The following is a 23,048-nucleotide window of genomic DNA, read 5'->3' as shown; positions in this document are numbered from 1 at the left end:
TACAAAAAAAGATTGAGACCACCAGGAGATAATTATTCTCTGGACTAAACAAGAAAAAAACACAATGACAGCATGAAAAAACAAGACAAATGCCGTGACTTAACAGTTTAATGTAAATCCAAGACAAAGTGTGATTACAATTCTACACATATACAATATGCATATGTGAGCATACAAATTTCCTTTAATAACTCGATTCACCTTGGAGACCGAAAAATGATCAAAAGTAACAGTGAATAACAAGCTATAACATAGTTCACCACGACGCGAGCCCCTTCACACCCTACAGTTAGTAAATAGAACGATTAAAATAACTATATTCTTCTATAACCCCAGGTTTGTTAAAAATCCTCGATGAATTTACACTGCTATCATTAGTTGTCGAAGCCTAATAAAATTCACTCAGGTTTTTTTTTTCTACAACGAAAATTATTAAGAGAAGCACACAACATTTGTAATGGTAACACAAGCGCTTAGTAGCAAGTACTCAATTTTTAGGAGTTAAATCATTCTTATTATTGTCATTATTATATTCATTTTAACATTCTATAAAGCCAGTAAAATATCCATTCTCATAGCATACTTAATAATATTAGCCTAAGGTACAGGGTACATGTAATGCTACGTTAACAGATTGAAATAATGAGACATCACACTTCTTCAAATCTCCAATAAACAAAGCAAAATTATAATAATTATAATAAAAAAGGACAATAAACAAAGAAGTATACCTGGAAATACTGCAGCACACAATAGCTTTGACAACAACTAATGTGATACACACTACTGAGAAAACCATACAGCAGTCGACAAAAATCAGGGGTCGGGGGTCGGATGCTTTCTTAGGTCTTGAAACATTGTAGAAAAATATTTAGTTTTTACATTTGACTGTGAATGTTCGCTGCTGTGCAAGTAGAAAATTGTTCACGTCTTCGATGGCTGCACAAACGGCTACAGTGCATCACAGCTACATAACGGGTTACTGTGGCGACTCGTGTGATGAGTGACGCTTCTGTACAAACAAGTTCACTTGCATTCACTGGTGTTTCTTATCTATTTTGTGAATAGTTTACGCTTTACACGCTTGTAGTAATGTCACTCTGTAATACACACTCCTGACAGGAACTATGCAGTAGATTTAAAAAAAAAAAAAAAAAAAAAGTTGACCGATGAGTGTTCTTGGGCGTAACGATTATTGTTTAGCTTTTTTTTTTTTTTTTGGTTCTAAAACAACATATGGAGATGGCCGTATTGTCATATTTGGCCTCTTAGCACATTCATTCAAGTTTAATGGTGCATTTAACCCTTAATGCTTCTGTTTTAGCCCACAGATGAGACAAAAAAAAACAAAAGCTTTACAATTCTGGAAGTACTGTGGCCACTTCAGTGACAGAAAATAAACAACAATTCATTGTGATTTCTGCAAGCTTTGAGTTAATTCATGATCATGTGCTTTAAAAGTGTTGATTTGGGTGCCATCAGACGTCATCAGGGGTATTTCAGGAATGTTTTTCAATCCTTACAGTGCCAGAATCCATTGCTTTCTGTAATGTCGGAAGTAGGATTTTGATTGTAGGTTGTATATTCATGAAGCTAAATGTGTAACAAAACCCCAGGCTTCACAAAAATCACCAATACAGCACATATTCATGGTTCCTTAAAGCTTCACGTGCAGTTAATAAAGGAGAAGGCAGGATTTTGACACAAGATGGAGAAAAAAAAAAAAAAAAAAAACTTGAATTGCATGAATGCTTATTTCTAGCACATTTTGGTTGCATAATCTTCATTGATGTATACAAATCAGACAAAGTCTGAATTTTAAAGAAAAAACAACAACATGACTTCTTGTTCATAATTCATACATTTACATTTGTAGAGTCATTAGGGCTTTCTAAGATTTCAATTATGAGTTAAAAAAATCAAACTGGATGTTTTAATTTTGGATGAGAATGAAAAACATTGTGTTACTGATCAAATTAATGCTAGATCAAGTCTAGTGAGAGAAATCCAACAGTGATCATCATGTATATCAAATATTTTAGTCTCAAATTTTACATTCATTTTGTACTAGTGACCAGTTTAAAGGTAGCAGTACTGATTCAATTCATCTAAAAAGGCTAATTTATCTGTGTGATTCTTAAATATTTAGTTAAAACCAAAATAATAAAGCTTACAAAAGCTGAAATTTAAAGCTGCAGTGTGTAATTTATGCGTCACCAAACAGAATAGTATAAAAATGGATTCAAAACACACTCCATATTTTCCATTGGTTGGACTAACAGATAGCCACGCCCACATCTCACACCATTGGTTGAGCCAATGTTGCTACGTCAAAGCGAAGCGATCTTCAAAGCGCCACAGTGTATATAATCTTCAGGAGTAAATAATTACACACCACAGCTTTAATAAAAGAAAAAAAAGTGTGGCATTGACAATCTAAGGGCCTTATTTTCTTTTACACAAATCCACTTACTAGATCCAAAATTCGGAGATTTTTCCACCCTAACACTGACAAAATGTATGAGAAAGGTACAAAACACTGGATTATACTGTGCTAACTGCTAACAACAACTGCACTAAGTTCTGAGAGAACATGAGAGTGCATTATTTGTGTCATCTCTATTTTGTGTATGCCATCTATAAGTTCCTTTTTGACACCAGCCTGATCACTCACTCTGTCTTCTCCATTACAGCAAGAGAGACGCCTGCGCATCAAAGACATGCTGAATTTCTTTGGTGGGAAGAACCAAAACTCCTTAAATGCCAGCGGAGTCCCAATTTGGTCGTACAGGTCGGTCCCTGTGAGGTGAGACAGACTGGAGACTACAGATCAGTGCAGTCAGAAATGGCTCCTTCCGGAATGGAATGTTTTATGGGAGTATCATCGAAGGAGCCTTTCTTAACTGTGTGCTTGAATGAGCATCCAACTTAAGCTTAAACAAACATACAACAAAAACATCTATTGACATCCTACGTCATAACACACAGCTTAATGAATCAATCTGACAAGCTATCAAACTGAAGGCTCGGGTACAACGTAACTGGTGTGAGATCTTGGCTGAGCACTTGGACAAAGTCTATGCTTTCTACCAGACGAGGGTCCACATATGAATACTAAACATCACAGTTACATATCGACCACCAGAAATCAAACAAATGATGCTTGACATATAACATAAAAAAAAATAATAAACATCCACAAACATTATTGCAACACTCTCTATGAGAAAACAATATACCTAGCGAAGTAAAACAATAAAATAGAAACATCTCAAAGTAAAAACTACTTCAAATGCAAGTTTTGTGGCGTTACGTGAGGGCAGAATGGGATATATTCGATAATCCATCAGCATGTGCCCATCAGAAAACATAAAAACAAAACAAACACTGTGTCCTAACCAGGCGCATAATCACAGCCAACCAGAACATGCCTGATGTTTAGCATAAAGCTATGCAGATAACTTTGGACCAATGAGATTTCACTATGGGCGGGGCTACCCAGCGCACCAGACTACGCAAAAACATCCTGTCGCGCAAAATACAAAAACCTATGGATGTGTTATTTTTCTTTACTTTTAATTCATTTAAATTCAATTTTATTTTAAAGCATCTTCTTTTCTTTTTGTTATAATTTCATATTCCTTTCATTCCACACTTGATGATTAAATGATTATAAAAAATAAGTTAATTTTTAAAACTTTAAAACAGTCTTTTAGTTTTCCTTGTTGTTGCACTACTCTTCCAAAAGTTTGGGGTTGGTAATATTTTTTTTTTAATGTTTTACATTTTTTATGTTCACTAAGGCTGCATTTACGTAATTAAAAATACAGTAAAATACTGTGAAAAATGATTACATTTTTAAAGAACTGATTTCTTTTGTAATATATTTTAAAATGTAATTTATTCCTGTGATGGCAAAGCTGAATTTTCAGCATCATTACTCCAGTCTTCAGTGTCACATGATCCTTCAGAAATCATTCTAATATGCTGATTTGCTGCTCAAGAAACATTTATTCTATTATTAACAAAGTCAAAAACAGTTTTTTGCTTAATATATTTGTGGAAACCATGATTTTTTTTTTTTTTTCAGGACCCTTTGAAGAATAGAAACTTCAAACAACAGCATTTATTTGAAATTTTATTCTTATATTATATTATTATTATATGTTTTTATTGTCACTTCTGGTCAATTTAAAGCATCTTTGTTGGACTTTTCAATGGTAAAAAGTACTATATAAACTTTCCTTGTCTTTATAATTGGTTTATTACAGAGCACATGGTTAGGACACAGTGTGAATGATTGGCTAGCATATTAACGTTAAATTAAGCAGCAATAACACAAGCATTGGCGCACAGTTTTCTACACTTTCATTATCTCTTTACTGACAGAACGCCTGTAGCATAAGTGATTCCTATGGTAAGACAAACAGTGAAAAAGACAAAGCCAATTTTGATTTCCGGTGCATGTTGTTGCAGATATCCTCTTGCAACATGGGGCTGTTCGAAACCCCAGAGTGTACGTGAGAATAAAAACCCCACAGATCTTCGTAGAACCTCGAACGAGCGCTTAAATCAGAGTGTGGTGTGCAGTCGTGCTGCACGGCTTCCTTCGGCATCTACCAACGTGCTCAAAGCCAACATGCTATTCTCATTAAAAATGTGGAATTTGCCCTCTCCCTCTTGCTCTCCCAACAATTCCCATCAAAATCCACAAGCACCTCAGTCTCTCCTTCTCCTAACAAGACTCTCCTTCTCAAACCTTCCCAGGTTTCTAAACAAAGTCCAGCCTTCCATAAACAGACAGCCTCTTCAGACCTGGTATGTTTTATTTAATTTTAAACAAACTGTGCAGCCCAATCTCCAACTGATTGAACGATACTTGGCTTTTCCCATGAAATATTCATTTAGTCTCCCTTTTATGACATATACAGCCTAAAATCAGTGACATCGCATTGATTGCAAGGTGACTAAAACGCATAGCTACGGTATGTACAGTAAATACGCTATATATAATTATATCCACTATCCAGAACAAAAGTTACTTATCTTTAAATGACAACTTTGGTTCATTACCCCAGGCAAGTATCTTTAAATGTAAAAGATCTCATGCACGCTAAACGAGAAGCGTTTAAATAACGTTTAGGGCTAATGCTTACACCTGGAACTTAAAAACAAAACAAAAAAAAAACACGAAAGAGCTCGGATGAAGATGTTCAACCTAGGAGCCAACTCTCTGACTAGCATCTGGTTCTAGAGGGTTTCCAGCCAAGTAAACTGTCGTAATATATGTAAGGCACTACGAGGTAACAATGATAAACCTAAGACTGTGGAGGAATACGTCGCACAGATGTGCTGAGCGCACACATGCACGCAAACGCACGACCGACTACCATGTTGAACATGCCTATGTTATTGTAACCACTTTGTGCAATCACATTGAAAGAGGAAAAACAAGAATCTATTGGTGTAAGAAAGGTTCTTCATTAAATCAACGGGTGCAGACTGCTACATTCTACAAAGAGGGGCCCAGCTAATGTTCTACGGTATGACAAACGTATTTTCTTTTCTAAATGTGAACACAAACAAAGAAAAGTCTATAAATACACTAGAAAGTTTTGTCGTCCTATTTCCAGAAGATTCCTCCAGGTGTTTTTGTCGGAGAGCGCGGCGGAGTATGCACAATACCGCTCGCCGCAAGTAATTTGGAAAAGTTTAAGACAGTTCAAGGCCATCGTTATGTTTTTTTTTTCTTTGAAGAGCAGCAGATATCCGTATTTCACCTTATCCAAAAAAAAAAAAAAAAAAAAATTCTCGTAGGAATTCAAAACATCCACGTCGTGACCTCGGCTCAACAGTCGTGAATGATTTCAAGAAAGGGAAAAGCAAACAAAATCTCAGTCGAACGAAACTCTGTCTCTCCCAAACGGCCTGTTGATGAGACCTAGAAACTAACAAAAGCAAGAACTTCTTCTTCGACTTCTGTTTTAAAAGAAACAAAACCTCCAGATCACAAAATAAATTGTTAACTGGCCCTTTTGAGAAGGCAAAATAAAACTCATCAAAAAAAGAAAGCTCCTCAGTACCCTTCCGTTCCCTCTGAGAGTACACTTCCTCTATCCATCGGCATCTTCATTGTCTTCAAGTTTAAGCATGAAAGGAACAAGGGGATGGGGTTAAGGGTCGATAGGCTTCAGCATGTCTCTCTGTCTCTAGGTGGGATAAGGGTAGAAATGGTAAGCAGCGATTGGCTGGGCTCCAGTGTTTCAGCTTTAGAGGTAAGGGTACTGGTTCATCTTGGTGGGGCTCAGCGGGTATCCAGTGTAGACAGTGGAGGCAGGAGAAGCACTGATGTAGGTCTGGTGCGCAAATTGGGCCTGGTACTGGCTGTGGTGCAGGGTGGGCGAGGGCAGCACGCGGTGGCCCATGCTGACAGGCACCTGGTGGACGATGCCCGGCGGGTAGCTGGCGTGCTGGACTGCGTGACGGGCCGAACCCTGCGAAGCGACCAGGTGGGCCACCGTGCCAGTGGAGCCCAGTGCCGTGGGGGCAGTGTAGGTGTAGAGGTGTGGTTGCCCGGGCAGATGAGGAGGTGCCAAGTGGGGATGAACGTTAGCTGTGTGGGTGGGGCTGTTGTGGAATGAGTACTGAGCCTGGGTGGCCATAGTGGGGGTGATGTAGGCCTGCTGTCGCCGGTGACCTCCGTTGCGCTCAACTGCCATGTGCTGCTGGGCCTACGCGAGGCAATATCATTATATTACTTTTGTGGATAAATATATGAACTGTGAAACCAGATATGAAATGCTTGACTGAAATACCTGGCTGAGATTTAGAGGCTGCTGCTGAAAGGGGTGTGGCCCCGTGCGCTGCTGCCGGTATGATCCGCCTCCAGCCAAGCCTCCCGACGAGTGGTTGTTGCCAGACAAGCCCCCATTGGAGATTTTGAACTTGTATGTAGAGTTCTGGTGGTTCACCGTGTCTGGAATTGGAATTAATAAAAAATGTTACAAACATCTTATGTTACAAATAACCACAATGTAGCTGGCATATCTTATCCCAATTATTACAAGGCATATTACAATGAATTAAATAAATTAATTAAACAATTCGTAAATTTGTGTTGGAAATATTGATTATATTGTATTAAGTAAATAAATAAGTTTTTTTGGGAAACATTGGTGATATATATATATATATATTTTTTTTAGTTTAAAAAAAATCTTTTTTTTCTTCTTTTTTTTAAAAATTGGTTGTATTGTGTTAAATAAATAAATAAAGGAAAATTGTTGGAAATATTTATTATATTATGTTAAATAAATAAATAAAAAATTGAAAAAATAAAAATAAATACCTTTGGAAAAAACATTGGAAATATTGATTGATATATTGTGAAAATAAAAAAATAAATATGGAAAATTGTTGTAAATATTTCTTATATTATGTTAAATAAATACATAAAATAAAAAAAATAATTGGAAATTGGAAATATTGATTTACATATTGTTAAACAAACAAATAAATAAATAAATAAATAAATAAATAAATAGGATTTTTTAAAATATTGGTTATATTGAGTTAAATGAATACATTTTAATTAGTTTTTTTTAAATAGTTTTTTTTTTTAAAAAAATGGTTATATTGTGTTAAATAAATAAATAAATAAATAAATAAATAAAGGAAAATTGTTAGAAATATTTATTATATTGTTATGTTAAATAAATAAATGAAATTGAAAAAATAAAAATAAATACCTTTGGAAAAAACATTGGAAATATTGATTGATATTTTGTGAAAAAAATAAAAATAAATAAATAAATATGGAAAATTGTTGGAAATATTTATTATATTATGTTAAATAAATACATAAAATAAAAAAATAAATAAAAATAACATTGGAAATATTGATTTACATATTCTGAAACAAATAATAAAATAAATAAAAAAATAAATAGGATTTTTTAAAAATATTGGTTATATTGAGTTAAATAAATTAATACATTTTAATTTGTTTTTCTTTCTTTTTTTTTTTTTTTTTAAATGGTTATATTGTGTTAAATAAATAAATAAATAAATAAATAGATAAATAAATAAATGAATGAATGAATGAAATCAGAATTCTGCGGGTGACCAATCAGAATCAAGTATTCCCGAAAGCTGCATTATATTTTAAAAACAATACTGCTCATCACACTTGAGCTTGCATTGTAATAAAATATTCTCCTGACAAATGTTAACAGATCTGAGTTGTTAGAATTACCTCTATAAATTGTTTTACTATCTATAGCTTTTGAAATGGCACATAAATCTACTAAATAAATCTACACTGCATATCAGAGGGTGTCAGTGAACTGTCACTTTAAATTGATGCTTGATTCAGGCCCTGCCAGATGTCCCTTTTTCTCTGTCATCTTATCAGCCCTTCCCCTGTCTCACCAGGCAAGAGTCTATCACACTCTCCCAGATTCTCGCTGGTCTGGCTCTTCAGTGGGGGGATGATGATGGTGCGGGGGTTCCCGTTGCTGTAGTTGTCCAGGACAGCACCTTTGGAGTCGTAGCTGTTGGCGTTGGGGCCGTTAGGCCGAGACTCCACAGCGTAAGGGCTGGTATTGCTGGAGTCAGAGTCAGGGGAATCATGGACCGTCACACAGCTGATGACATTCTTCCTCTGTTTAGATGACGTGCTGTGAGAAGACAAAACAGGTTTATTGCGAATAAAAATTATATAATATGCATGTGAAGTTATTCAAGCATTGTTTTGTGTAATGATGCTTCACAATGTAATATTTGGCCAACTCCCAAGACCACCAAATTCATTTCCAAAACATTATCTGGTATTTTCTCTGAGCTGAATAGGCATTTAAAAGTCAAAACTGACCCTATTTACCAGATTAATAAATTTCTCTGGTCTTATTGTGCAAGATTCATCAAAAAAATTCACTGTTGCATCAAAATGTAATAACTTTCTTCACCTCTGAAATGATTTTGACATAACCAAGCTCACATAGGGAGAGAAAAATATTAGCCAATAATATTATACCCTAACATAAACACAATCAAATCCTGAAGGATATAATCAAGTCCTGTCCTAAATAATTTCCCACTTTCACTCAAAAATAAGTCATATTACAGAACTAATGTGTACTAAAATCACTCGTCCCATTTTTCTGACCTGGTGTTAGTGGGCTGTTTGAGGTCGTCCTCCTCGTCCGTGTCGCTGCTGATGGTGATGATACTGACAGCCGGGCTGGGAGTGTCGGGGATGACGATGGTTTGACGTGGAGGGTTGTGTTGACCGTGGTGGTCTCGAGTGGTGCTACATGCCTGCTCGCCTCCCCATCCCCCTCCTCCACCACCTCCGCAGGTCTGTGATGGGGCACAGGTTGAAGACGGGCCGTTCTGAACCACGGCACACCGAGGAGGGGTGTTCTCCTTCACTCGTTTGGAGCGCTGTGGTGACGTCACCGGCTGAGTGGAGGCCACGTCGTATGCTGACACATTCCTAAGAATGAATGAAACACAATTCATTTCAGTACTTTAAAGGGGCTTTCCCAGCAGAGGAATCTTTTCATAGGTCCTAGAACTATTGGCTGAAGTACCCAGATTTTTCCGTGTTCACACTGCAGGATCTAGGAACGATTTTAGTTCTAGGAACTTCTTTTGGGGGAACTAAATTAGCTCCTACTTCAGAGTAGGGTCTAAATCAGTACTGGAGGAACAATCAGTGACATAAGTGTATGTTGATTGGTCAAACACATGTCAAACACCGGCACCTGGCATTATTAAAAAGCCGTGTAAACATATTTACTTCACGAACATGGAAAACAGCGATAACGGCATTTACCTGTTGTGTTCTTTTCTCCACCTCGATGATATGTAATACTAAAAGTTGTCTAAGGAGATTTTGTCTCTTAGCCCCACTTTTTGCTCTTTCAGTAGCGTAAATTATGCGTTTAAATTCCATCTTCACTATCATGAAACCCACAACACACAACAAACACAGCTCCGATCACGGCATCCTCCATCCACAGGTTTTTAGCATTTGTAAATGCTGCGCTAAAAGACGCCGCTGTTGGCCGCTTCAGAGTTCCTATTCCCGATGCGAATGCAACCAGGAACATGGCCCGAGGGAGAAATTAGTTCTCAGGGAACTATCCTAGTGGCTAGTTCCTATAACTGAGTTCCTAGCCCCTTAACATTATACCATGGCATTCATTGAGGTACCATTTAAATACCATACCAACATGAATATTTCTGTCTGATGCCAAAACTATCGTAGTTTTATTAGCAAGGGTTTTCTGACCTGTTGTTCATCTGGTGCTGCTTGTTCTTTTTGGAGGAGGAGCTGTTGTTTGATGGCTGTCTCATGACATGAGCCACGCCCACGTTGAGAGGTTGCTGAGAGGGCAGGGTGACGTGACCTGCCAGTAAGGCTGGCTGTTGCATAATGGGATTGTAATGGCTGCCATGGGGATGTGAATTCCTGAAACAAAACAAGCGTAATTAAAGTATGCCCTATAAAGAGTACAGTAATGTTTTTGAAAGAGTCACCAAGGCTGCATTTATAAGATCACAAATACAGTAAAACAGATTTATTGCAATTTAAAATAATCTTTCTATTTTAAAACATTTTAGAATGCAATTTATTCATGTGGTGGCAAAGCTGTATTTTCAGCATCATTACTCTAGCCTTCAGTGTCACATGATCCTTCAGAAATGATTTAATATGCTGATTTGCTGCTCGAGAAACATATTTGCTGTCAATTTTGACCAATTTAATGAATCCTTGCTGAATAAGTATTAATTTCTTTAAAAAAAATCTTCCTAACCACAAACTTTTGAATAGTTTATATGTATATTAATATATTAATAATAATCTAAAATAATCTGTTTAATCAGTAACTTTGTCTTGTTTTCCAAATAAAAAATAGTAAACATTTTTCAACAAGACAAATTTAATCCAAATGAAAAATCTGTAATGGAATGAGACAAAATAAACTATCTGAGGGTTCAAAAGTCTACTTCTATTTTGCTTTTAAAAATGTCATTTTTTTACTAAATACAAAATATTTCTTGGTTTGTAGTACATGCCACTTTTGTTTAGAGACCTAAAAATAGTGCAGAATCTTAAATATATTTATCATTTATTCAAGATACATTTTCTAAAAACTATTCTTAGCATTTTATGATATTTTGCTTTTTCTATGTCTTTACTGTACCTTATTTTAAGGATGTTTAAATATTTTACTGTCAAATCAACATACATAATGATTAAAAAAAGGATTTTTGTAGAATACAAAGCTCTGCTGGAGAACAAAAACATTCTACTTATAAAACAAATTTATATTTATCAGAGGCAATGGTCACCAACATTTGATATACTACAGCACTACTCAGAATTAAATACTTTATACATAGGAATAAACACTGTTATTTTTTAGTAACTTCAATTTAGATATCTGTACCATCTTCTTCAATCATCAACTAAACTGTATCTAAATTAAGAATAAATGCAATGCAACATTTGGCCAGAGGAGGCAGCAGTGACTGCAGCAAACAGCAGAGGAGCAGAGAACAGCAATAGATCTCAGAGGAGGATCTCTGCAGTAAAAGTGCGACACTTTTCCAACCGGACTGACTCAGGACTACCGAGCCCTCTGGGCTGAGCTTAAGGCGTTGATGTGATGATCTGCAGATATCAGCACACATTCATCTGTAATACATTCACATCATGCAGGTCAGCACGACCTGACTCCATTACCCTGTCCTAGCCATAGACACGCTCCTGCACTCACTGTTCTAATACAAGAAACCAACATGAATTCTAAACGAATCCAGAATATAATGAGTATCAGTCTTAAAATATTCTCTTCCTTCATTCCAAATGAATAATTCAAAGCCATGTTGGCTTTGTAGGTGCATTTGCAGACTAAGCAACCTAGATAATTCAATCTGCTTAGTTCATAATCTAGGAGATTATTAAAACCCAGTGTTGCGGTACCAAACTACCATGAAATATATGGATCACCAGTCATGATATCGTAAAACAGATCGGTTGAGTTCCACATGAACTGTTTATAATTAGCATGGTATAAGTTGTGTTTTCATGAGGATATAATTGGTTTTGAAATACTAATGGAATCCCTATTATACATGATGATATTTTACCAGATCTGCTCAGCTAAATAAAAGAAACAAAAAATAAAAGCTTCTGTGGCACCAACATCTCAACGAAATAGAGTGAAACAGTCGGGTTCCAGAAGTGAAAATCCATAGGGAATTGATTTTGAACGATAACTTATAAACCTTTAAAGACAGACCTACTCTGAACTACCAGGTTGTTAATCGATGGTAAATGCTTTTGTTGAAGCCATCAGCCGGCATTATTTTTAATAATTTTTTTAAATAATCAGTGTTCAACAGCAGAATTCTTGGTGAAAAACAACATTACCCATGATTCTACAGAGAAATCTCCACCAATCAGATAATTGCAACAATCAAAATTTTAACACTAGCACCCACCTACTACCATGAAATATTGTGAATTACATAATAGTATGTCTCCCTACTTAAATATTTTCATATTTAAAATATTTCCATATTTTGAAAAAAAATGAAAATGTACATAATTTGTATATTTTGTAATAAAAATTATTTTTCTCTCTATATACAGTGTATATATATATATATATATATATATAAATCAACATCAAAGTTTTATATTTCTCCATCGTTTCTCCAAACGTTTTTAATTAATTTGCAGTGCTTCATGGGATTGTAGTTCTTTCCATCATTAAAGCCGTTAAATACGCAGTGTCTTTTTGTCTACTCTTCAAACTTTGTTTTAATGTTGTGATTCACCTGGTAGCTGGTTGGTTTGGGTCATGGCTTAAAACTCTTAAAAAATCCCTATGGAAAAAATGAATGTGCAAATTGCTCAAGGAATCAAGGGAGCTGAAAAAGTTGGTGGGCACTGTTGCAATCTATCGCAAAAATAATTGTTTCTTGAACACTCCCCATTTGCCAATGGTCAGACAAAAGGGCAGTCAAAATGGTATAGTGTCAACTCACCTCCAGTTGGCCAGAGGCTGCGAACTGGTCATGGAGTCGGGGATGACGGTGGCGTGTTGCACTGAAGTGTGTGTGAGCTGCTGCCATGCTGGCGGAAGGAGAATCTGTTGAGTACCAGACGGCCAGGCCTGCTGCAAGGTCAGGATAGAAGTAAAACAGAGGGTTAGCACCAAAGAAGTGAGGTACATCTCCAGCAGAAGGTCAGAAATCTACAAATAGTAGAGCTCATGTGATGCAATATAGTTGGATACTGCAGTCGAGTAGGATATGAACGCCTACTAGCAACCAACAGCACACGGACTCTGTGACCTCGTGCTATATAATTGCCGTCAGTGTAAAGACCCCGTAACCCGGCACATCAAATCGCAGGGTTGCAGTGCAGCTAAACAGGCCAGGGTGTTGCACCCACATATTTAGAGAGAGGAGAAAAAGGATATGGCTATTTAGAGAAATGACCGCTAGTAAGTGATAAACTGTGCCAAACAACCACCAAAGGGGTCATTTAGTTATTTAAGACACAGTAGCATCAGCGTTTGGGCCTAGAGACATCACACACTGCAAAAACTGATTTTCTTACTTTGTATTTTTGTCTTGTTTTCCAGTACAAATATTTAAATATTCTTAAATCAAGATAAATTTACTGGAAATTAACAATAATTTAGGATATTAAATGCAGTTTTATAAAAAAAATTGTATCAAATTGATGTGGGTTTATGCTTAAAACAAGAAAAATATCTGCCAATAGGGTCAGAAAAAATAAACTTACATCATAGGGGGAAAAAAATTTCTGAGCCCCTTTTTTTGTTTAAAGCATAAACTCACTTCATTTTGATAATTTTTTTTTTCAGAAAACAAGTAATATTGCTTCTCGTATAAATGCATTGTGATTTAAAATGTTTAGATATTTGTACTTTTTTTTTTTTTTGCAGTGTGTTAAATTGTTTTAACAAAATATGAGCAGAAGAGATACATTATAACCAATTTTAAAACGCATCCATCTTCTAGACTAATTATTCTCTTAGTCTGAAAATGAAGATGTGAGCAGGAAGGCTTTGAAGAAGCAAATTATGGACAACATAAAAGATCTCCCAGTGGAATAACAAAAAGCTTGTGCCACTTTCGTTGGAATTTCATTCATTTCTCTCCCTTGATTCCTTGGCACCAGTATCTAGATGACGGCCTGAGATGGGGCCCTGCATACTGTGTATGGCCTTGGCTCTTGCCTATAAAAAAGATAAGACCCTGCCTTAATAAAGAGATGTGGCATCTCCCAGGCAGTGTGCTGATGTGCTAGACATTTTCCAAATCAGCTCTGACTTTAATTAAATTCAGGGGCCCCATTCAGAGGCTTTGTGAGGAGCTGTTTTGTATGGCGGGTGAGGAGAGCGAGGAGTGCCAGGCATAATTTGCCTAGAGACGTGAGCTTGAAGAAGAGTGTCTGCAGCTCTAATAGTTTAATGCAGCTTTATTGATTAGCAGTTTAATGTACAACTAATGAATTGTTTCTTTAATACCCTTTGCACATCTATTTACTGGCCCATCTGTATGGGCCACAGCACTTACACAAAAGGAGGAGTGACGGGGGGAAAAGTGAAAAAATGCTTTTACGATGTTTGAAAGCCTGTGATTACACATTTAGCATTGTGAGAGATGTGAATCTGGGCATGTTTCATGAATTCTGGCAATTTAAAGTCATCTTTATCCTTAGAGTGCATGGGATTTGTATTATTTGAGCGTTAATAAAGTTACTCTCAAACTATAATCAGCTTATCATTTTCATTTGTTTATTAATACACTGTAAACCCTAACGCTCAAAATAATTAAACTTAAACAAATTAGTTCAGTCCAATTAACTTTTATGAGTATTTAGCACTTTCTTTTTCATTCAAGTTCACAGAAATGATATATTTTAAGTAAACCGAACTGCTTCATTGTTTTGATTTTTATGAACTTATTTCTTTTAATTTAGACTAACTTTAAGACCCCCTGTGGTGAAAATCAAGTTTTTAATGTTGTTTATATGTCTATGTGATGTTTTTAATATGCTTTAAGACAAACCATAAGCAAATTCATATGTCAACACCATTGCTGAGTATTTTCTATATAAAACTGCAGTTAAAAAACACAGTCTCAAACCCGCGGTTTGAAATCGCTGGTGTTTGTGACGTCACAAACTACCTTGTAACCAATCACGTCAACGTACCGGCGGGCTTTAACATACCATTAACATTGAACTAATTAAGCTAAAACTAATTCAGCCTCAATTAATAAATAAATCTTTACAGCTTAATCGAGAGAAACTGGATTTTTTTTTTATTTGGCACTTACATTTAGCAACCTATTTAATTTTGCCTTTTGCACAAGGCCTAAAAGTGCATACTTTGAGTATGTGTCAACACCTCTCCATACTTCTTCCGCCCATGACACAAATAATTTCATCAGAACTATGTCCCCAAAGCCCTTTGCCTACATTCCTGACACTTTACATCCTCCTTTCTCACTCTGGGTTGGGTTGTGTAATTGTACCGTCTGGCCTGGAACGCTAACCCAGATAAGCGTAGAGTTTTCCATGCAAGGCCATCTCTGCGACTACCCCCTAACAGCTTTTCTGCCCTTGCGGGGTGAAAGCCTTTTGTCACCCCCAGGGCTCTGAAAGCACCGCCGCTCTCTCAGCAATTGTTTTCGCATTTTCTGCATTCCTGTTCCAGATAAAAGCTGAGGCCTTCTAGAATCCTACTCCACTGGCACCAGGAGCGATGTGGTCTGACTGATTGGGTTGAAGGGGGGAGAATGGGCAGTTGAGGCCCGGGAGAAATGATGAACAAGTATCCCCAATCTTTACTCTGGAGAAACTGCCTTTCCCAATGCAGTGCTCCGCTAATCACCCATTGACTTTATGGACAGGCTTTCCTGAACGTGAGGACCAATAAAGACGCATTAAAGTACTTAAGCAATAGAGTAGAGTCACGAAACAGCGACACAAGCAAAGCTCAGCATAACTGAAAAAAGTTGTAGACGAATTACAATTAGCTAAACAGTTGTGACAGTCAGTCCCTGCCTTGCAGCTCTCTCAACATCCGTAGACTTCATTTAAAGGAATAGTTGACCAAAAAATCATTTACTCACTGCCATGTTGTTTGAAACTTGCATGATTTCCTTTTTTTCTGTGGAATCAAGCTGAATGGAGACTGGAGCTTTCAAATTTCAAAAAAGTTGCAAAAACATTGTAAAAATATCATAAGAGTGGTACATATGACTTGTGCGCCATATTTCAAGTTTTCTGAAATCATATTATAGCTTTGTGTGATAAACGGACAAAAATTTAGATTGTTATTCGCCGATTAACTTTTCCTCTAGTGAGTTGTTAACTGCTGTGAAGGAACGAGTCAGTGTTTTGAATTCAAGTTTAATTTGTTAATCAATCATTCAGTCTACTTTTATGAGTGGGATCAATGGATTCACTGAAAAGATCTGATTCAAAACAATGATTTATTCACAAATTGGGTATTGCTACTTCTTTCATTAACTCCCATGAACATGCCAGGGACACCTAGAAATGGATATCAAGAACTTCAGTAAATATCATCCTAAATTTCGGTCTGTTCCTCACACAACGCTTCAGAAGATTGGGAAAGATTGGGACTCCTTTTCTGATACTTTTATGGTGTTTATTTTGTCATTTTGGAGCTTCACAGCCACTGCCCTCATTCACTTTCATTAAATTTAAAAGTGTGTGGCCAGAATATTGCTCAAAAATTCACCTTTTATGTTTCACAGAAGAAAGAAAGTAACACAGGTTTGAAACGACATGAGTGTGAGTAAATAATTTTCATTTTTGGCTGAACTATTCCTTTAAGGAGAAGAGTACAGTATTCAAACAGCAGCAAGAGCTCAGCTCAGCTCAGCAATACTGAGAAATGTTGAGGATAAATTACAAATTAGCTAAACGGCTCTGAACCTCGCCACCCGGTCTCAAATTTAAAAGCCGTCTGGGCCCTTCTTGCGGCTCCTGAGGGTAGACAAATCCCTCAGCATCCACAGACCTCATTTAAAGCCAACCTCAGTCTTGCTCATCAAAGCGTGACTTCCTCTAACTCCAGGAAAGGAGCAGAGTTCCCTGGACCTTAGTAGAAGCAGGAAAGCAAACCATCAGTGGGGTAAAATCTCTGGCAGGGGAAAGGCAGGTCACTCCATTTGATACAGCAGAGCATACTGAGATAAATCCAACCCGGCTTCAATTAATCTATTTGCCATGACATGAGAGTGTCTTCTTGATTTTGTTAAAGGGAAAGTGAATTATACTTTTATCATTAAAACAAAGTAGGTCATGCTAATTGCTCTTCGTTGGAGCCAAACTCAGATGTAATAGAGAATTTGGGAAAGGCTGAGGGGTGTAATTAGTTTAGGAAATGTGGCTTTGTATTGCTATGGCAATGGGGGCAATGTCTGGCTATACCTGTGTCAGAAGGCCTGGCTGGATCTGTAGAGGTTGGGCACCAGGGGCCTGCGTTACTATGGGAACTGCATTCTCCATCCGCACTGAGTAGCCAGTGTGTTTAGAGGGTGATGCTTGCAAACCTGGGAAGAAATAACAAGGTAAACATAATTAGATGGCCAAATTTATGAAACAGCTTAGCCTGAAATTTGAATTCCGTCATTATTTCGAACTTTTACGCAGATCTCCCAACCACATAAAACACCATATCATAAAAGTAGCCCACATAACTACACTACCGTTCAAACGTTTTTGAAAGAACTCTCTCATGCTCAACAAGCATGCATTTATTTGATCAGAAATACATTAAAAACAGTAATATTATGAGATATTGGTATAATTTAAAATCACTGTGAATTTAAAATAATTTATTTCTGTAATGGCAAAGCTGAATTTTTCAGAAGCCATTACTCTTATCTTCAGTGTCGTATGATCCTTCAGAAATTAAAAAGTTTATTTTCTAGCCGTATTATAACTTTTTGTGAGAAACTGACTGAAATTTCCATTTTTCATCATTGAGTCTGGAAGCAAGAGTCAGTGGAATATTATCAGTGTATAACAACATAGTTATACACCGTGAAATGCGTCTAAGCGTACGATACTCCTACATCCTGCGTCATACATCACATGAGGGGTTACTCATTTGGCGCAAGTCGACTTGCACAGTATGCGTACGGTCGTCTGGCAGAAGCAAATTATTTTAGATTATAAAGTTTTAAATATTATTAGATATTTTTCATACAAAAACCCATCACTTTGTTTCAAAAGGCCTTTATTAACCCCCTGGAGCCATATGGATTACTTTTATTATAGATGGATGCATTTTTGGGGGATTCAAAATATGCCCCCCGTTCCCTACCATTATAAAGTTTGGAAGAGCAAGAATATTTTTAAATATATCTCCGATTGTGTATGTCTGAAAGAAGATAGTTATATACACCTAGGATGGCTTGAGGGTGATTAAATCATGGGCTAATTTTCATTTTTGGGTGAACTATCCAATACTATACTGTATGTAACTTAGCCAAAGATATATCAGAAACATTTGGTTTAGTATAAATTAAAACAGCTCTCACCTTGGAAGCCAGGTGGGCAGACGATAAGGGCCTGCTGGAAGGGATCGGGTCGGGCGGCGCAGAGTTGTGGCGCACCGGGCTGGAGGGGCATGGTCCTGGGGGCCACGGCAGCCATGGGGGCCGCAGAAGGCTGGTAGAGTGCAGATTGGTAATTTAGTATGGAGACATCAGGATTGGTAAGGGAAAGGGTGGCACTGGTGGAAGAGGGAGCCAGGTTGGTGGCCTAAAGGAACCGATGGGATCAAACAAACAAATAAACAAAGACGAACAAAAAAAGCATGAGGAAGTGGGTGTGGGGATTGGGTGGAACAACAATGAGAGGGATGTGGGGCAAAATTTCAAAGAATAGCAAATGATGAACATAAACTCCTTAAAATATTTCTTAATATGTAGGATGGATGCACAAAAATATTAGCTGATGAAACTTCAGGCACAGGAAGCATGCTTGATGTCAAGTAATTTCTTAGAGCGAATACCACAACCCTATTCTGCAATTTTAACAAAAACGCTCTATTAGATGTTGTAGACGGCATTAGGGTTCAGGCATGTTCTATAAAATGACTTATTGAGCGTGAGGGAAGAGGAAAGAGGAGGTGAGAAAGCTTCAATCAATGCTCTTGTGTTACAGTCTCCCATCAATGCTAGGACCCTTCAACTCATTGAATTTGCTCAGTCTCATTAGCAGCAGATAATGATCCCTCTTTGCGCTAAAGCTATGATTAAATATACACACAGATCTAACTGGTGAGGGGAGAGAAAATCTGTTCTTCAAAGCCTCTGCTCTAGATTTCCCCTCCACTGCTTTTTAATCCGGCCTGACTGCAGCACATTCATCTGTTTATTCATCTATCAATGTGGAATTTGCGCCGTCTAGGAGGTTTGATGAACGAGGGAACTCCCACTCCTCCATCTAGAACGGTGAACCGAATGTGCTTCTCAAAAGAATTGTACAGGTCCTTCCATCAAAGTCACTCTCTCTCTATAATGAAAACGCGAGCCAAAAATATAGCCAGAAGTAAAAATATGAGTGCGGTAACATCGCCAGAGAGAGGAAGGAAAGGGCTGCTCAAAGCAAAAAAGAAGGTCCGAGCCATGGCTTAGCAGTAAGTGCACATGCTCCGACTTCAACACTTATAGCCATGAAGCTTATTTGGGAAATCTTGGGTTGAGTCTATCCTACTCAAGTTCCCATGTACCTATTCAGAACTTCCAAAACTAAAAAAATGGTCTGAGCTATGGCTTAGTGGTCGACACACATGCTCAGACAATATGTTGAGTCATCGTGCTAATATGAGAAATGCGGGTTTAAGTCTGGCCTATTCAAGTTCCCATGTGCCTGTTCAGACCTTCCAAAATGAAAAAGAATGGTCAGAGAAATGGCTTAGCAGTCTGCACACATGCTCTAGCATAAATATTTTGAGCCTTGGAGCTCATATGGGAAATGTGGGTTTGAGTCTGGCCTATTCAAGTTCCCATGTGCCTGTTCAGACCTTCCAAAATGAAAAATAATGGTCCGAGCAATGGCTTAGCAGTCTGCACACATGCTCCAGCACAATATTTTGAGCCTTGGAGCTCATATGGGAAATGTGGGTTTGAGTCTGGCCTACTCAGGATCTTATGTGCCTGTTCAGAAAAAAAAAAAAAAAGGTCTGAGCTATGGCTTAGTGGTATGAGAGCATGCACAGACATCAAAATTTTGAGCTGTGGTGGTAATACGAGAAATGTGGGTTTGAGCCTCTTTCTTTTCACAAAAAAAGTCATGAGGTCAAGTGTCAAGTCTCAATAGGTCAATAGATCTTCAAAAAGTCTTGTGAAACAAAGCTTATTTGGGAAATCTGGGGATGAGTCTATGCTACTCAAGTTCCCATGTACCTGTTCAGAACTACCAATACTAAAAAAATGGTCTGAGGAGCTTTGGCTTAGCGGTCAACACACATGCTCAGACAATATGTTGAGCCATGGTGCTAATATGAGAAATGTGGGTTTGAGTCTGGCCTAATCAAACTCCCATGTGCCTGTTCAGACCTTCCAAAGTGAAAAATTATAGTCCGAGCAATGGCTTAGCAGTCTGCACAATATTTTGAGCCTTGGAGCTCATATGGGAAATGTGGGTTTGAGCCTGGAGTACTCAGGACCTTGTGCGCCTGTTTAGAACTTCCAAAACTAAAAAGAAAAAAAGGTCCGAGCTATGGCTTAGTGGTATGCAGGAATGTTCAGACATCAAAATGTTGAGTTGTGGTGGTAATATGAAAAGTGTGGGTTTGAGCCTCTTTCTTTTTTCCGTCTTCCTGTACTATCTCAGAAAATACAAAGTCACAAAAATTCCACACACACAAAAAAAAGCCATGAGGTCGAGAGTAAAGTCTGAATAGATCATGTCTACATTGTAACCCTCTTCAAAAAGTCTTGTGAAATTCACATGCCTCATTTATAAACTATTTATTTGGAGTGTCTCGTCAACCAACCCTATCTGTAACCTTGGTAGAAGGAGGTAGAAGAGCTTTATCATCTAGACATGACCATACAAGTGCATTTCCATATAAAATGCCTGTCATTTCTTCCAAGACAGTGGCGAAATTGAACAAAATAGACAAAAAAGATATGCTTAAACTGCATCATCAAAACCTGTTTGTTTAATGGAGGCTAGTGTTATTTACTTTCATCTGTTACTAAAGCAATACTGTTTCATCTCATGCCTCTGCTAGTAATTATAGACTTTTCATTAAGGTTTGTATGGGGAGAATTCAGTACAGGGCTTTTCATTTTTCATATTCCCCGTTTAGCAAGGCCGACGAGCACCAGGGGAGAGAGTTAATCAATACGCCGCCATGGCATTCATCACACAAAATAAACACTTCACCCTCACAGCTGGCTAATGCTACACAAGCTTTCCCTTCGAACACACTGTATGCCCTACACAATGTTCTTCTCATGACGTTACAGAGATGCCGGAATGCTATAACATTACAGCCATATGACTTTTTGACTGTAGACATGTTTATTCGAAGGGGAAAGTTGTGTTTTGAGCCGATCAAAGAACTCAAAATGAAGGAATTATGGGATTCATGCCTGGCCCTCTGTCAGCAGTTTAGACAAACGCTCCCTGGTGAAGCTAAACTGCACTGAGGCAAAACAGGAGGAAACAAAAGGAGAGAAGGAAACAAAGTGGTGCAATCTTTAAGGCTGCAAAGTAGTAAAATGCAAGCCAAGCAGGAAGTAGAGGCTGTCATGTTGTTAATCAGCACATTGTCACAGAGGGCTGCAAGGCTGGAAACACACACATATAGGCAAGCACACACACACACACACAGCCCAAATGGCCCATGATATGACTAGTGTTCTGTCCACTGAAGGAAGTCATCCGATACTGTTAGTGGTCAATGGGCCAATGCTACACTAATTTATTTGGATTGTCCCACTGCAAATGAGTCTGTGCATGTAGTGCAATTAATTATCTGCAGCTTTAAGGGAAACTAAACTGAACTAGGGATCGACAAGGGTTTAGGTAGCAACTGAATTCAAATAAAGTTTGTCGTCACATACATTATAGCTTGTTGTTGTGTTCGTTCTGACATGGCTGTAGTTGTGAGATTGAAATATAAGTTAGTAATTTATGATGTGGCCAAAAAAGAAACTGGTCCATACACCACAGAAATCTTGACTCCTTTTCCATTAAAACATTTAATTACATAATTTTGCGCAACATTTAACACAATATATATAATTTTATTGTATTATTTTGATAACTATTATTATTATTATTACAAATAATTATTTACAACTTATAAATATTTAATAATTTAAATATTTATGAACTTAAAATTTATTTAATTATATTTGTTATCTGGCTTCTCAAGTACATTTATCTTGTTTAAAGATGTTTTTAAGGATTTTTACTGGAGATGAAGACAAAATACTAATATTAATATTTTTTCAAATGCTTTTTTTTTTAGTTATTATTTACAAATTACAAATATTTGCTTATTTAAATATTTAAATAATATTTCAATATTTATGATCTTATAATTTATTTAATTATATTTATCATCTGACTTCTCAAATACATTTGTCTTGTTTAAGGATGCTTTTAAGGATATTAATGCTGGAAATCAAGACAAAAATACAGATTAATATGTTTACAAATGTTTTTATTTATAATTTATTATTTACAAATTACAAATATTTAAGTGTTTATGATATCACAATTTAAGTATATGTATCTTCATGCTCAAGTACATTTATTTCATTATTTATGCGTTAACTAATTTTCTTTTTGAGCACATTTGCTCATTTCAGCTTACAGGGTCATTTTTAGTAATTTTGACCCAGCTAGGTTAGAAACTTACACCACCACAACCAACAACAACAACAAACTTGATTTATGGTTTCATAACTTTAATTAAGAACACTAC

At 37.0% G+C, this 23,048-nt stretch overlaps 1 protein-coding gene across 2 annotated transcripts in view; it reads right to left on the bottom strand.

The window, feature by feature from the left end:
* Positions 1-90: 90 nt before the first annotated feature.
* Positions 91-23,048, bottom strand: part of hipk2 (homeodomain interacting protein kinase 2) — a 113,973-nt gene continuing 91,015 nt past the window's right edge. Inside the window, exons 8-15 of one of the 2 annotated variants that reach the window (XM_051869753.1) lie at positions 18,637-18,859; positions 17,522-17,643; positions 13,066-13,196; positions 10,298-10,477; positions 9,167-9,496; positions 8,431-8,678; positions 6,816-6,976; positions 91-6,731 (exon numbers count right to left, since the gene is read on the bottom strand). In XM_051869753.1, the coding sequence (XP_051725713.1) occupies positions 6,270-6,731; positions 6,816-6,976; positions 8,431-8,678; positions 9,167-9,496; positions 10,298-10,477; positions 13,066-13,196; positions 17,522-17,643; positions 18,637-18,859 (1,857 nt within the window). In that variant the 3' untranslated portion in view covers positions 91-6,269. The remainder of the gene's footprint in view (positions 6,732-6,815; positions 6,977-8,430; positions 8,679-9,166; positions 9,497-10,297; positions 10,478-13,065; positions 13,197-17,521; positions 17,644-18,636; positions 18,860-23,048) is intronic. The other variant, XM_051869754.1, reaches the window with a different exon arrangement.

This window comes from Ctenopharyngodon idella, chromosome 18 (genome assembly GCF_019924925.1).
Source record: "Ctenopharyngodon idella isolate HZGC_01 chromosome 18, HZGC01, whole genome shotgun sequence".
Taxonomy (NCBI): domain Eukaryota; kingdom Metazoa; phylum Chordata; class Actinopteri; order Cypriniformes; family Xenocyprididae; genus Ctenopharyngodon; species Ctenopharyngodon idella.
Note: the sequence above shows the minus strand (reverse complement) of the source record. Positions and strands in the feature narration are given on the sequence as shown.